Here is a 14335-nt window from a genome sequence, read left to right as displayed (position 1 = left end):
ACTACATTAATAGTATACTAGCCCCTTAACATGTGCTCCGCTCATATCAATTGACTTTTATTTTTTTAAATTAAAAAAATTTACAGCAATTTATCTCCTGATTTTGGGGAAGTTTCTCATTTTTTTCATGGGATGTATTGCAAATTTTTGAAATATGATATAGTTTATTGACTATCTTATCCTCATATAGAAATAATTTATTTATTAATATTTAAGGAATGTGATCAATTAACCCAAATACAAGTCACAAAAGAAAAAAATATACACAAAACCCTAGGAGAGTATTTCTCTCAACCTAGTCTTCTACGACACCCTAGCCTCTAGCCTCTTGCTATCGCTTCCTCCTCTCCATGGCCTCCATAGATGCCGTCACAGCAAGCTCTGGTGTTCCTCTTGCTCTCGCAGCGGGTGGTAGCGCCCCAGATCTGGGAAAGATTGGTGATGGTCCTGTGTGCAGGTCCTCCCAATCTTTTCTACTTGGCAAACCTTTGATCAAGGATGGCAATGATGTGCCTCTTGTCACTCTGAAGAAGAAGACGGGTAGACCGCCAAAAGTAAAAACAAGAGCCAACGTCCCAGTAACTGCAATTGGAGGTTCAGTTTCTAGCCCTAGAGATAAAGGCAAAGGAAAGCCTTAGGTTGTCTTGGTCTTTTGCCTACCAATTGAAATTGGGTTTTCTATTATTTTCTTCTTAGTTTACTCTAGTTGTACACCAATTGAGGTCTCTAGGTGATTATGTTTACTTTTTAAAGAGGGGTTAGTAGTGAGGACTTGATTTCTTGTTGTTTAGGCTCAATAAGTGAACGTATGTGTTAACAATGAGGGTCACCTGTTTTTTGTTTGGCGGCTTGTGCCATTTAGTTTTTTTGGTATGAGACAACATCTGATGTACATGTCTTCTGGCCATGGATAAGTAATGAAATTATCTATTTTCTTAAAAAAAATTGTTTATTAATATTTATACTATGTGAGGGCATATATGGTAGTGTAAAAATTTAACCATTCTCTCAAGAATTGACTTAATTATATAACATGTATTTTGAGTAACCTAGTCCAAGATGGTTAAATAACCTAGTTTTATTGAAAATGACTAAAATTTAATGTCATATATACAAAAGAAAGCTATGATTAGTAGATGAATACGAAGTTTACGGCTATAAGATTGAAAAACCTAATTATGTTCATTCTAATTTATATTACAAATAATTAGTTGTTCTAAAGTTGGTAATACCGAAAATTAAAATACTGAATTTAATAGATATGATTAAAAACTGAAAATTTTAGTTAGTAATTGGTACCTCAATTTTAAAACCGAAAACTTTTATTTTGAAGTTGATAATATTTATAACAGATTCGAATCGACCGAGCGAGAGCGTTACTATAAACCTTTCAGTCAAAATCAAATGATGGGGTTGGTGGCCGTTTCGGCTATATATGTCATGCTTTTAACCTTATCGAGATAATATTTACATACATTGTTTCAACATTGCTAGCTAGTTTCCTAGCTTAGGGATTTGGCATAGAGTCTGACTCATGGCGTCTATAATTGTCTCTATATATCCAATTCTCCATTATTATGCTAATTTTAAAATGATCATGCATGTACTGGTACCCCATTTGCAAATTTAAACGTACATTATCAGGTTGGCTGTTGGCCACTACTTACTTGTGGGTCGGTGCTAATTGAACTGTTCTTGTCTTTCAGAACACCACAAAAAGCTTCAAACACAGCAAGCTTCCAAATTTTCCCAAATCTCTGAAGCCAAACAAAGAGGAGAGAGTTGCAAAGTGCTTAAACTTCAATTTTTATCTACTATCTACCTATCTACCTATATGTTCGTGACTTCGTGTGCTTCATGGCTCTAGATATAAAAGCATTATTGGAGAGACAGAATGCCATTACCAGTTAAATGAGTAGCTACTTTCTGTCATTTCAGGACTGTGAAGTTTTTGGGTTCAAGTGAAATTAAATGCATGGGAATGGAATGCTATGGGGATGGTGGGGGAGGAGCTTTCGAGCTTTCGAGTTTAACGATGAAAGTGTCTTTCCCTATCATGCTTCAATTATCATTTTCTAGTACCACCTGCAAATGCTAGCTAGGGTCTCTTTGTTGTTATTGTAGGCTTATAGCTAGCTAGATCTCCCAGTGTGTCTCTTTTGAACTATGAAGCATGCATGTGCTTGTGAGTTTGAATAAACCTAATTACCCTGTACAGTTTCTGGGCTACGTGATAAGTCTGCTTCTGAATCCTTAATTTTCTGATTATTTTCTCTGAATATTTGAGCTGCCATCAACTGGATCAAGTAATTGATCCAAGTTTTTCTTTTAAAGTTGAAAATCTGTGACAGATTTCTGTGAAAGTTCGAGGGTTTAATCAAGTTAAGGGAATCATGCATGCATTGTGGTGGTTATTTGGAATATTAGGCTTGATGTGCTAATTCGCTTGCTTTCTGCATTTTGTTTTGTAGTTCTAGCTGCACATCCTGCAGCTTGAAGAATTCAACTTTTAAGACAGAAACCTAACAATATTGAAGGAAAGCTCATCGAATATATGCTTTTACTTTCTTTTGGGTGTCGACCATTGTTATGTTACCAATGCCATTGTGATTTTTCCCTCTGTGGTCAAAAAGAGAAGAATAGTGAATGAAACTATAGAATGTAGGGTCTATTTATGCAAAATTCTATTGTAATTTTGCCCTGTCTGTGGTCAAAAAGAGAAGAATAGTGAATGAAACTATAGAATGTAGGGTCTATTTATGCAAAATTCTATTGTAAACTTGATATGTTGATGTTTCATGTTACGTGGTATCATTTTAGCGACGGCCGTCATTTTAATATTTTAATTTATTACTCAGGCTCTAACTGTTTATACCACCCCATGAAACTATAGAATGTAGGGTCTATTTATGCAAAATTCTATTGTAAACTTGATATGTTGATGTTTCATGTTACGTGGTATCATTTTAGCGACGGCCGTCATTTTAATATTTTAATTTATTACTCAGGCTCTAACTGTTTATACCACCCCCCCCCCCCCCCCCCCCAATCCTGAGAATACGGATGTCAAAATCACATGTTCTTATTTTCTCAAATAATGATTTTTAACCACTACTAAAACAGACAGAAATTCTTTTTACAAATTTTTCAAAGTGAAAAATTTGTTCAATTATTCGGTGTTCTATTCATTGAAACACATTCTAAAATCATGATGAGCTTATGGTACAAGAGAATTTCAAGAAGAAAAAAAAATAGTGTTAGCATGTTTCAACGTGCCAAATGTTGTATTCAAATTGTCAAGATCTTAATCTCACTTTAGGGGATCGAAGTGGACCTTTGGTATTGGGCCGGACTCTTAATTTGAGGCTATCGGTGAAGCTTGATCTTGGTCTTCAGTGGGCTAGGAAAAATGAAGAATGTAGACCCTGATCTTGGACCCGGAACCTACTGATGTTGATCCAGCACGTGCAGATGGGACCTGTTTTAGTCTATTCTAGCGCGCGCGCACACATTTCTGTAAAATTATTGTATTTTTGTATAAATCCAAGAAAAAACAAAGAAATGAGAATTATTTGTAAAAATATTGAACTTTTGTATAAATCCAAGAAGAAACAGATATGGAAAATTGTTGCCAATCACAAACATTTTATTCACCTCATCTCCAACTCTATATTTTATTATTTTCCTTCCCATAATTTTATAGAAAAAAACCAAAAAAGACCCACAAATAATAGAGATGGTTTTCTTCCGAAGTCTTCGATTCTGAAATCTGTGGTACTAACTTACCCTAATTTTTGGTGGTGAAGAAAAGCCCTTGAAAACTAACCTCAGAGAACCAATTAATGTGGACTGATCGGCTGCATACAGTCTCCGTTTGCCACGTGGAAGCAAGCCAATCTTGATTCTATGGTGGTGAACAACTGAGTAAGCTAATCCTCAGGATGTGAATTTCTGTACACTAGCTCAAACACAACGACTATAAGTTCAAACCCAGTTCCTCATTTCAAAGACCACTCTTTGCTTTGGGCTTGCAGGCAACTGGTTAGTTCCTCTCTGGGCCTCAGTTCCAATATTACATCACAACCCTTCCGATCTCTGACAATGGCCACCGCCGTCTCCACCATCGGAGCTGTCAACAGAGTCCCGGTACTGTGTCTTTCCCGCCCTTTTTTCATATATGCCTTCACTTATTTACAGTTGCAATAAGAAGCTAATTAAAATGTTTAACATGGTAAGTATGTAGTAAAATAACAGTTAATCCAACAATTAATTAATATATGAAGCATTTAATCTTGTGCATGATAAATATACAGAAATATTCTCTTTTCTTAGATATAGTATGGTAGCATGAGCGCGGATGTTATGTTGTTACTAGTGAATAAAAATATGGAGTTTTCAACCGTTGATTATGGTTCATTCTTGCTTGAAATCACGATTTGGCAATAACACATGCATGCTTTTAAGTACTCGGATTATCTCGCAAGAAACATTACTCTGTATATGTTTTAGAGGAAAGAATTAGACATGGGTATTTGGATTTTCAAAGGTTATCAACTTATCATAGTAATGGTTTTACTTTTATAATTGAATCAGCTGAGCTTAAATGGATCTAGCGGCAGTGCTTCAGTTCCAAGCTCAAGCTTTATGGGAAGCAGCTTGAAGAAAGTGAACTCAAGGTTCCCCAACTCCAAAGTCTCATCCGGGAGCTTCAAGATTGTAGCAGAGACAGTCGATGAAGACAAGCAGACAGAAAAGGACAAATGGAAAGGCCTTGCCTTTGACACCTCCGATGACCAACAAGACATCACCAGAGGAAAGGGTATGGTTGATACCCTCTTCCAAGCTCCAATGGGCGACGGAACTCACTTGGCCATCATGAGTTCTTATGACTATGTCAGCGCTGGACTTCGCACGTAAGTAACTAATATTATTAATTTCCATACTAATCAACCACTAGAGCTATAAATCCCCGACACATTATTTTGTTAGTTTGAACCAAACAGCTGATCAGTGTTTACATATGCATGATGCTTGATTTAGGTACGACATGGACAACATGAAGGATGGTTTATACATTGCTCCTGCTTTCATGGACAAGCTTGTTGTTCATATCACAAAGAACTTCATGAGCTTGCCTAACATCAAGGTCTATATCAAACTCAATATTACTCATAATTCCTCTATAACCGTAACTATATGGAAGAAATTAACTTAAACATTGCTTCATCAATTTGTTTACAGGTTCCCCTTATCCTTGGTATTTGGGGAGGCAAAGGTCAGGGTAAATCTTTCCAGTGTGAGCTTGTGTTTGCTAAGATGGGAATCAAGTAAGTTTAATTTCTTGCTTTTCATTGTTGTTATTCTTGCATGCTTCATTAGAAAACAATTTATCTTCTTGAGACAATATATGACATTTATGTATTATGTTACTAGACTATCAATCAACATTATTAGTAAAGCAAGATCTTATTTCAATGAATGTGTCAATTAGATTGGTAGTTTAATAACATGCTAGACATCTAGCAAGAGAATATCCACCTATGTTAATCTATTTTACTAGTGTATGATGGGTGTTAATCTAGCTCTTGATGAATTTTTTTCAGCCCTATCATGATGAGTGCCGGAGAATTGGAAAGTGGAAACGCTGGAGAACCCGCAAAGTTGATCAGGCAAAGGTACCGTGAGGCAGCCGATATCATCAGGAAGGGGAAAATGTGCGCCCTCTTCATCAACGATCTTGATGCAGGAGCTGGTCGTATGGGTGGAACCACCCAATACACTGTGAACAACCAGATGGTTAACGCCACCCTCATGAACATTGCTGATAACCCAACCAATGTCCAGCTCCCCGGTATGTACAACAAGGAGGAGAACCCCCGTGTCCCCATCATTGTCACCGGTAACGATTTCTCAACATTGTATGCTCCTCTCATCCGTGATGGGCGTATGGAAAAGTTCTACTGGGCTCCTACAAGAGAAGATCGTATTGGTGTCTGCACTGGTATCTTCAAATCTGACAATGTTGCCCAATCCGATATTGTCAAGCTAGTTGACACCTTCCCCGGCCAATCCATCGGTAAGTTTCCAAACCAAATTGTTGAAAATGTTATGTTGTCACACCTTGAATAAATAGTAAAGAATCACAATGACAACAGCGTCATAGCATAACTTGTGGATGATATTTGATCACGTGCCACATGGTTTTGCAGATTTCTTTGGTGCCCTTAGGGCCAGAGTTTACGATGATGAAGTGAGGAAGTGGATTTCCGGTGTTGGTGTGGACACCGTTGGAAAGAAGCTTGTGAACTCAAAGGAAGGACCCCCGACTTTCGAGCAGCCCAAGATGACAATTGAGAAGCTCCTTGAGTACGGAAACATGCTTGTGCAAGAGCAAGAGAATGTGAAGAGAGTCCAATTGGCCGACCAGTACTTGAACGAGGCTGCTCTTGGTGATGCCAACTCTGATGCCATTGATAGAGGAACTTTCTTCGGTTAGGTCCTTTCATGTATCAGAGGTTTGCATATGCCTTTGATCTGAAGAGCTAGAGGTTCAGATTTATGAATGTGTTCGGTTCAGAAAATTAATGTTTTTCTGAGGCTCTGTGATTGTTTTGGTGCAGGCAAAGCAGCGCAGCAAGTGAATGTTCCGGTTCCTGAAGGTTGTACTGATGCAACTGCAAAAAACTATGATCCAACTGCTAGGAGTGATGATGGAAGCTGCTTGTACACATTTTAATTTTAAGGCCTTTTTCTAGGTATTTGGATGGAAGGAGAGAATTGAAGGTGCCTTTTGTTTTCTAAGGATGTTTAGATAAACAATTATGTTGTTGTATCTTTGTTTTCTTGGATTCGTGTCTTTTAAACTCTAAAGTTGTGTTGTAATGTACACACTGTTCAATCATGGTGCTTTGCTCCTTTCTTCTACTGCTTCTTCTTCTCAACCCACCAATTTCACATAGTTCAGTTACTCGTCTTGTGCTTCTGTCTTGCAATATCTAATGTGGGAGTCCAAATGACATATGTAAAACCAAGAGAGGTTACTCTTGTTTGGGCCTTGCGGCCTGCTCAATTCATGTAGAACAGATGCGGAAACACGTGCAACAAGAAAAATTTGAAGGAGATCGAAAAAAGAAGATCCTTTAACTGGACAATACTTGGCTGACCAGGGCTGGTCAGCCCTTCCTAACCAACCCCTGTGTGTCACACTCCCAATCCAACACGTGTCCTTTTTTTTTTTTTTGCCTCTCTTTCTGTTCTCCTCCTTCCTCTTCCTGTACTCCGTCTCCCTCTTCTCCAGTCTCTATCGGCGTCGTCTCCCTCTTCTCCAGTCTCTATCGGCGTCGGTTTCCAGTCACCACCACCGCCTTCCCCACCCTCTCAATCAAAGCCTTCACCAACATCGCGACTGGAAGCGCGATGGTCAGCCAAAGCTAGTGGATATGGTCAGCCAAAGCTGACAATACCTGGTCAGTGAAGTATAATCCTGGGGAAGGCGGTGGTGGTGACTGGAAACCGACGATGGGGAGTAGAGAAGGGGTTGAGGATGGTCAAGTTGGTCGCCGATAGAGACTGGAGGAGACGGAGACGGAGTACAGGAAGAGGAAGGAGGAGAACAGAAAGAGAGGCAATAAAAAAAAAAGGACACGTGTTGGATTGGGAGTGTGACACACAGGGGTTGGTTAGGAAGGGCTGACCAGCCCTGGTCAGCCAAGTATTGTCCTCCTTTAACTCCAACTAAGTAGGGTGGCAGTCGGTGAGCCGTGACATGTTGGTTAGCTAGCCTAACTAATACTGTAGAGGTCATGGGTTTAAATCTCATAGACATCAGGATGAGGTGGAAGTTACATTATCGTCCAAAATAAAAAATAAAAAAATAAAACTAAGTAGGGTAACCATCTCTGACACGTACCGCAAACACGATAGCAAGTCATGTTCAAGGTGCTAAAGTCAATAGCAGAATTCTAAAAGCTATGCTATAACTGTCTCATGCGAGTACGTTGAATGTGCTGAAAACTTATTTCAACATGTTGTGAAATTATAAATTGTTCATCAAAAGGGTAAGTTTTCACCCAAGAAACAAAAATTAAAGAGCATGTTTCTCTAAAAATGGTTCCCACTAATTGCTACGTACCTCTCTTGGCTATTCACACAGGCTAGCTTCAAGTTTTTTTTTTTTTCTTTTTTACTTTATTAAAAAGAGGATCAAAGGCACACAGGCTTCAAGCTGTATTCAAGAACAGATTTGATTCCTCGACTTTTGTAACTCTAGCATAAGTTGAGGGCCTGATACGATAAGTTAGGAGGGCACAGTTTCTAGATTTAGAAATATTACATGCATAATTTTGTACTTTTAATTATGTTTGGCGTGGTACACACTATATATTATCCAATACGGGCGCACATCATATTCAAAATTGTTGTGCTTGCATGATTCTCAAGAGACAAGACAAATGGATATATGCGACTATGCGAGTTCATACTACATATATACATAATGTACGTATGATAAAATGATCGAGTCATGAATTGGTAGAAAACATGGAGCAAATCATGGTTCATTTGTCAAAGAATGCCATAGATTAGTTTGGAGTACGCAGTTGTTGACCCCTTTTGCAAACATCTCAACATGTTACGAAGAGGAGATGGAAAAAACAGGAATGTACGTACATTTACATCAGAAGAAAAAAAAAGTACAGAAAAATATATATTTGCTAATACAAAATCTTTTTAATATTTTAAAATTGCTCAAACAACGCTTTCAATTCTTCATCAAACGAGTTCATAATCACCATTGACATTTGATTTCAAAACAATTCATGGGGCTATTCTATAGACCAGCCGGCCCTAATGACTCTATCTATCTTCGATCACCACCCGGAAGAAACCTAGTTAGAACCCTTTCTAGTTATGCTACACACACACATATACATACATATAGATCTTATCTAGAACGGAGTTCCGCTTTGAAATTACGGAGTAAACTTCGAATTTTGGGTCACTTTTAGGTCGCATATCCACATCTCGACCGTTCAGTTTTTAGGTACTAGTGTATTGATCATCTTTGAAAACTTTTCAGTCAAATTGATTATCGTTAAGGTATCTAACTCGCTTAAACCAATGGACAGACTGAATCTATCAACCTAAACCGTACTATCTTTAAGGCAGTTATTAATGCCTTAATGATCATCAATTTGGCTGAAAATTTGCATAGATGATTTATACACTAGTACCTAAAAACTGAACGGTTAAGATGTGGATATACGACCTAAAAGTGACCCAAAACTCGAATTTCACTCCTTAATTTCAAAGCGGAACTCCGCCCTGAATAAGTTCTCTCTGTCTGTGTGTGTGTGTGTTTATATATATGGCCTTTCCAAAAATGGATAGAATTCCACAGCTCTGGAACTTCGTTCATTATAAGTCTTTCTTCCGTACGTACAAGAACTTGCGTTTGGACCTTATCTAATATCCATGCGTTGATGCATACATGAGGTTCGATGTGAGAACAATAATATGGGTATCTACACAGATACTGTTTCACCTGCTGTAGATAAAAAAATACTCTTAGAAAGTTAGAATTTTAGGCCCTTTGCCCTCGGTTATATTGTTCTGGTTTAGGGTGTAAAATTAGTCAATCTGGAACAGGGACGAAATTGCAAAATATGGAATTATAATTCACATACAAACTACTTGATGTCATATCGATCACTGTTATAGAAATGAAATACAGAAGTAAAGAGCGATTACGTAATTCTGAAACACATTCAAAAAGGGTGAGATTGTGTTACAATTAATGTACTATAAACTAAGCTAGATAGCAGGTATATAAAATTCACGAAGGGGTTGGATCTCATGCCCATGCAAGCGAGGCTAACTGTGCCTCATTAAGCGAGGTTAAACATATCGAAAAATGTCATATGCTTTTACAACCACCTAAAAACTTTTTTTGATAAAGAAAAAAGGTGACAATGATTCTCTTTCAAGAGTATGGACTATAGCACATGGTTTTTTTTTGCTAAAATTGTATATTTTTATTTTCTTGCCAAAATTTTCTCACCCTTAAATCATATTTTTAAGTAATTCAAGAACTTAGGGAAGTTAAAATCTTGACTCTATTTTTTTAATAATTTTTTTTTTCAAATTAGAAAATCATAGAAAAGAATTGAGTTGAGATTTTTTAGCTCTATCACTTTCAAGTTCCTAAAAATCATATTTTACCAATAATGAGATTATAAAATAGGATAATTTCAATAAGAAATAGTGTTAGTATGGTTTGACATGTTTTGATATTATATAGCATGCTACAAGTGCCAAATCACAATCACACTGTTCATAATATTTAGAATATGTTTCAAGTGAGAATTCTGCACAGCTTCTATATTGGGATGCATGTTGTTAATTGTATATGAGTACTTATTTTAATTTATAGTGCTTAACGTGGTATCGTTAAAAGAAATTAACAATTAATGTGTCTGAAACGCACATCATCAAAGTATTTAATTCTCAAGCTACCAAAAATCCGAAATAAATGTAGAAACATATTTATGATTAGTGTTAGTTAATAGACACTAAGTTAGGGCATCGTTGGTTAATTTGTCCAAGAATGCCATCTAATTGGAGTAGTTGTTGACCTTTCGCGTATATGGATGACGTCGTAGACCACTTATGGCACCATAAAATATAGCAAGTGATCAACACAATACGAGATCGACCAGCAACAAAATGGAACCAAAATATACGATGTGATTTTTAAAAGGATACATACATACATATACATACATATATATATATATATACTATTATTAAGAGAAGAGAGTTTGTCAGCCAAAACAGAATTTTTTTACTAAAATATCCCTCAAATATTAAAAAAATTTGAACTGAAATATTTGAGAAAGACAAAATTGTCAATTCACAAATAAAAGAAAAACAAAATAAATTTATAAAAAAAAAATTAAAAAAAAAACAAAATATGTGCAGCAATTTTCTCCACATTCTGTGGAATAACTTTCCACATAATTATCCACACTTATAGGGTGTGTTTGGTGTCTGGTATATTATTAAGAAAAGAGGCTTTGTTAGCCAAAATGCATATGAAATTACATATAGATCCTTACATCATATATTAATTTGAAATTATATTTAATAACTAAGGAATAAGAAGGTAAATAACAAAATTAAAATTGAAAAAAATAAGAAAACAATAATTTACTTAGTTGCAGATAACTTCCCACTTACCCACTCTGTGTATTTCATCTAAGACAAAATTTCCCATTATTTGTAATTAAGTATTCTGAAAAAAAAATTTCATATCTATTTAATTAATAATTATCCAAACTCGTTGGGTGTGTTTTGTTCTAGTATATATATATAGGAGCAGAGGTCAAAGAAGAAGAGATTCCCTTGCATGTTCTACAGCTCTGATCATATATTCATTTCAATCTCTAAGCATATATTATATATTGTGTGTGAACAAGCACAACTTCTTTAATATATATGCTACATTCTCTACTAGAAATCTCTAACATACTGCGAAGATGAGATGGGAATAAGGAAAATCACCTCTGTGGCTGCAAACCCTTATTTTCATTTCTTAAAATTGCTCCAACGCCTCCGATTCTCCCTCGAACAAAAAACGTCAAACTCCATTGAGATTTGATTTTAGAACAACGCGTACATGAGGTTATAGACCAGCCCACCCTAATGATCCCATATCACCACCACGAGGAATACTAGTTCTGTTATCAAACTCGTAAATGTTCTTCACCATGTAATTGGCGTATTTGTATGGCTTTTCCGAGAGAGAGAGAGAGAGAGAGAGAGAGAGAGAGAGAGAGTTCCAAAGCGCTGGAACTTTTGTTTACTCTTTAAAACTAGGTTGGGTGTGGATGGACATAGACCTGCCCTAGATAAAGAATCACTCTTAGCACATTAAGATTAATCCTGCTTATTAAAGAAATAAGCTAATCATTTGCGCAAACACCCAATACTTTATTATGATAATCAATGAGAACTGAGAAGACAATAATATGTTGACTCAGTAAAACTAACTATATCCGCTACGAACAAAGACATATGGAACATGAAGGGAGACTCTCCTCCACTCTAATAACCCTATCTTAAGAGCCGTTACAATTTTATGAACGTGTTTGGTTCCGAAAACTCGTACGTTTTACTGAGGTTCTGTGATTGTATTTGGTGCCGGCAAAGCAGCACAGCGAGTAAATTAATGTTCCACTGTTCCAGTTTCTAAAGGCTATACTGATCCAGCTGCGCGCATAATACTATGACCCAATTAATCTCATTTGACTTACAATTTACTCTAGTTAGATAGAATTAACGAAGCAATTAATCTCATGATCCTGTAAGAGATGTATTGAAAAATGTTCCTAACGCTTCTGGATTGAGATGCATGCTTTGTCCGTACGCAGTACGTACGTAGTTTACTTTATAGTGTTTAACGTGGTGTTTAACGTGGTATCATTAAGAGAAATTAACAACTAATGTATCTGAAACGCACATCATAGTCAAAGCAGTTCTACTTGATTCTCAAGCTACACCGAATGGATATATGTATACGCCATATAATTGGAGACTTGGAGTAGGTGTTGACCTTAATTTTCATGTAAGTGTGATATGCAATACAATATTATGAGAACAAAGCAACACAAGGGTATCAAAACACGACGTGATTTTCCAAAGGATACAATAGCATAGGCCAAGAAGAAGATATTCCGGTTCCCTTTCTTTAATTTATTTTTCTCTTTCAAAGGGATTTCCTAGCCATGATCTATAATATATACGTAATTTGATTTTCGAAATCCTTTCACAATGTAGAAAAGTTACTTACATTAATTATGTGAAGAATTCCTGACCAATTTGACTCTTTCTAGAGTTCAAGAATCTTAACATGTACATGTGCGTTTCACAAGATAAAAGAAGAAGAAATTCACTTGCAAGTGCTTTCCAGTTCTATGAACATAATAATGTGCAAAAAACACAACTTCTTCTAATATGCAAGGTTATTATATTTACGAGATTGCAAAAATCTCAACATATTACGACGCACTAATTACAAAATCCACGTTCTTCATTGCTCTGACGCCTCCAATTCTCCCTCAAAGAAAAACTCACCATGGACTTTCAACTCTAAAACAACACGTGGGGTTATATATAGACCGGCCCACCCTAATTGATCTTATATATGATCACCACCCCCACGAGGAACACTGGCTTCTGCTAAAAAAAACATGTGAATCTTCATCACCATCCAAATAGCGTATTTTCATGGCCTTTCCAGGAGAGGAAGAGTTCCACAGCTAGCGGTGGAACTCTACAGTCTTTCTTCCGTACAACGTTCCAAATGCATGGCCTTTCCAAAACAGGAAGAGATCCACGGTGGTGGAACTTTACAGAGTCTTCCTTCCGGAGTTCCGGACAACGACTCATTTGCATGGACTTTCCAAGAGTAAGAGCAAGTTCACCCGTAGTCAAGAAACGGCAAATTGGAGAAGTCAAGAATTCGACCGGTCAAGTTACTATTCACTGCCACTGGACATGGGTTTACACCCGTTGTTTTTCTTGACCGGTCAAGACTGTTCATTATTATATTTTTTAACTGTTCATTGAAAACAATTTTTTTGGGTGTGAGATGTTAGAAAAAATTGTAGGGGGGGTCTCGAAAATCGACTTTTTACACTTACATAATTTGGGAAAACTTCATTCATAAAAGTTATAGAGATCGTCGATACGAGTTCGTGCATATGTAGAATGCAAAAATCGGAGTTCGTATGAATTAGTTATAAATTTTTGAAAATTTAAAAATTTTCTATAAATAGCAAAAATTTCTTGTCCTTTTTCATAAGGATAGATTTTTCTGCTTTTCTTCACTTTCACCCCTGAAACTCTCTCTTCTCTCTCCTCAGCCGAGCTGGCAGGCCTCAACCCCAGTCAAGAATTTAGTCATTTGCTTGCCCGTTTCTTTGGCCTTGGTCATGAAAAGGCAAGGCTTGCCTGGTCAAAGATGGACCGGTAGAAGCAACAAAATGACTTTGACCGGTCAACACACCATCATTCCCCCAATTTGCCCGGACAAAGGGCAACCGCTGCACTTGCTCTAAGGACTAAGGAGAGATCCACAGCGGTCAAACTTTTCAGTCTTTCTTCCCTACAACGACTTTCCTTTTGGACCTTATAATCTGTGTTCTCATGCATTTATATGTTGAGCTAGGTTAGGCTTAGGTGTGAGAACGTATCTATCCAGACACTGTGGATGGACATAGACCCTCCCTAGATAAAGAATCACTCTTGATACTTTAAGCTTAGTCCTGCTTATTAA

The 14335-nt window shown here is 36.9% G+C and overlaps 2 protein-coding genes across 3 annotated transcripts in view; both read left to right on the top strand.

Annotated features, from left to right (window-relative positions):
* LOC112182882 overlaps positions 1 to 2295 on the top strand; it is a 30717-nt gene extending 28422 nt beyond the window's left edge. Inside the window, exon 3 of one of the 2 annotated variants that reach the window (XM_040512875.1) lies at positions 1707 to 2295. In XM_040512875.1, coding sequence (XP_040368809.1) covers positions 1707 to 1867 — 161 coding nt within the window. In that variant the 3' untranslated portion in view covers positions 1868 to 2295. The remainder of the gene's footprint in view (positions 1 to 1706) is intronic. The other variant, XM_040512874.1, reaches the window with a different exon arrangement.
* Positions 2296 to 3988: 1693 nt separating this feature from the next.
* LOC112182799 (ribulose bisphosphate carboxylase/oxygenase activase, chloroplastic) lies at positions 3989 to 6924 on the top strand. The gene is made up of 7 exons (XM_024321342.2): positions 3989 to 4146; positions 4594 to 4913; positions 5041 to 5146; positions 5242 to 5327; positions 5604 to 6076; positions 6210 to 6515; positions 6621 to 6924. Exons 1-6 carry the CDS (start codon positions 4102 to 4104, stop codon positions 6494 to 6496), a joined length of 1317 nt encoding a protein of 438 aa, XP_024177110.1. The 5' UTR covers positions 3989 to 4101; the 3' UTR covers positions 6497 to 6515; positions 6621 to 6924.
* Positions 6925 to 14335: the final 7411 nt, after the last annotated feature.

This window comes from Rosa chinensis, chromosome 1, assembly GCF_002994745.2.
Source record: "Rosa chinensis cultivar Old Blush chromosome 1, RchiOBHm-V2, whole genome shotgun sequence".
NCBI classification, from domain to species: Eukaryota; Viridiplantae; Streptophyta; class Magnoliopsida; order Rosales; family Rosaceae; genus Rosa; species Rosa chinensis.
The sequence above is the reverse complement of the archived record's forward strand: the minus strand, read 5'-3'. Positions and strand labels throughout refer to the sequence as shown.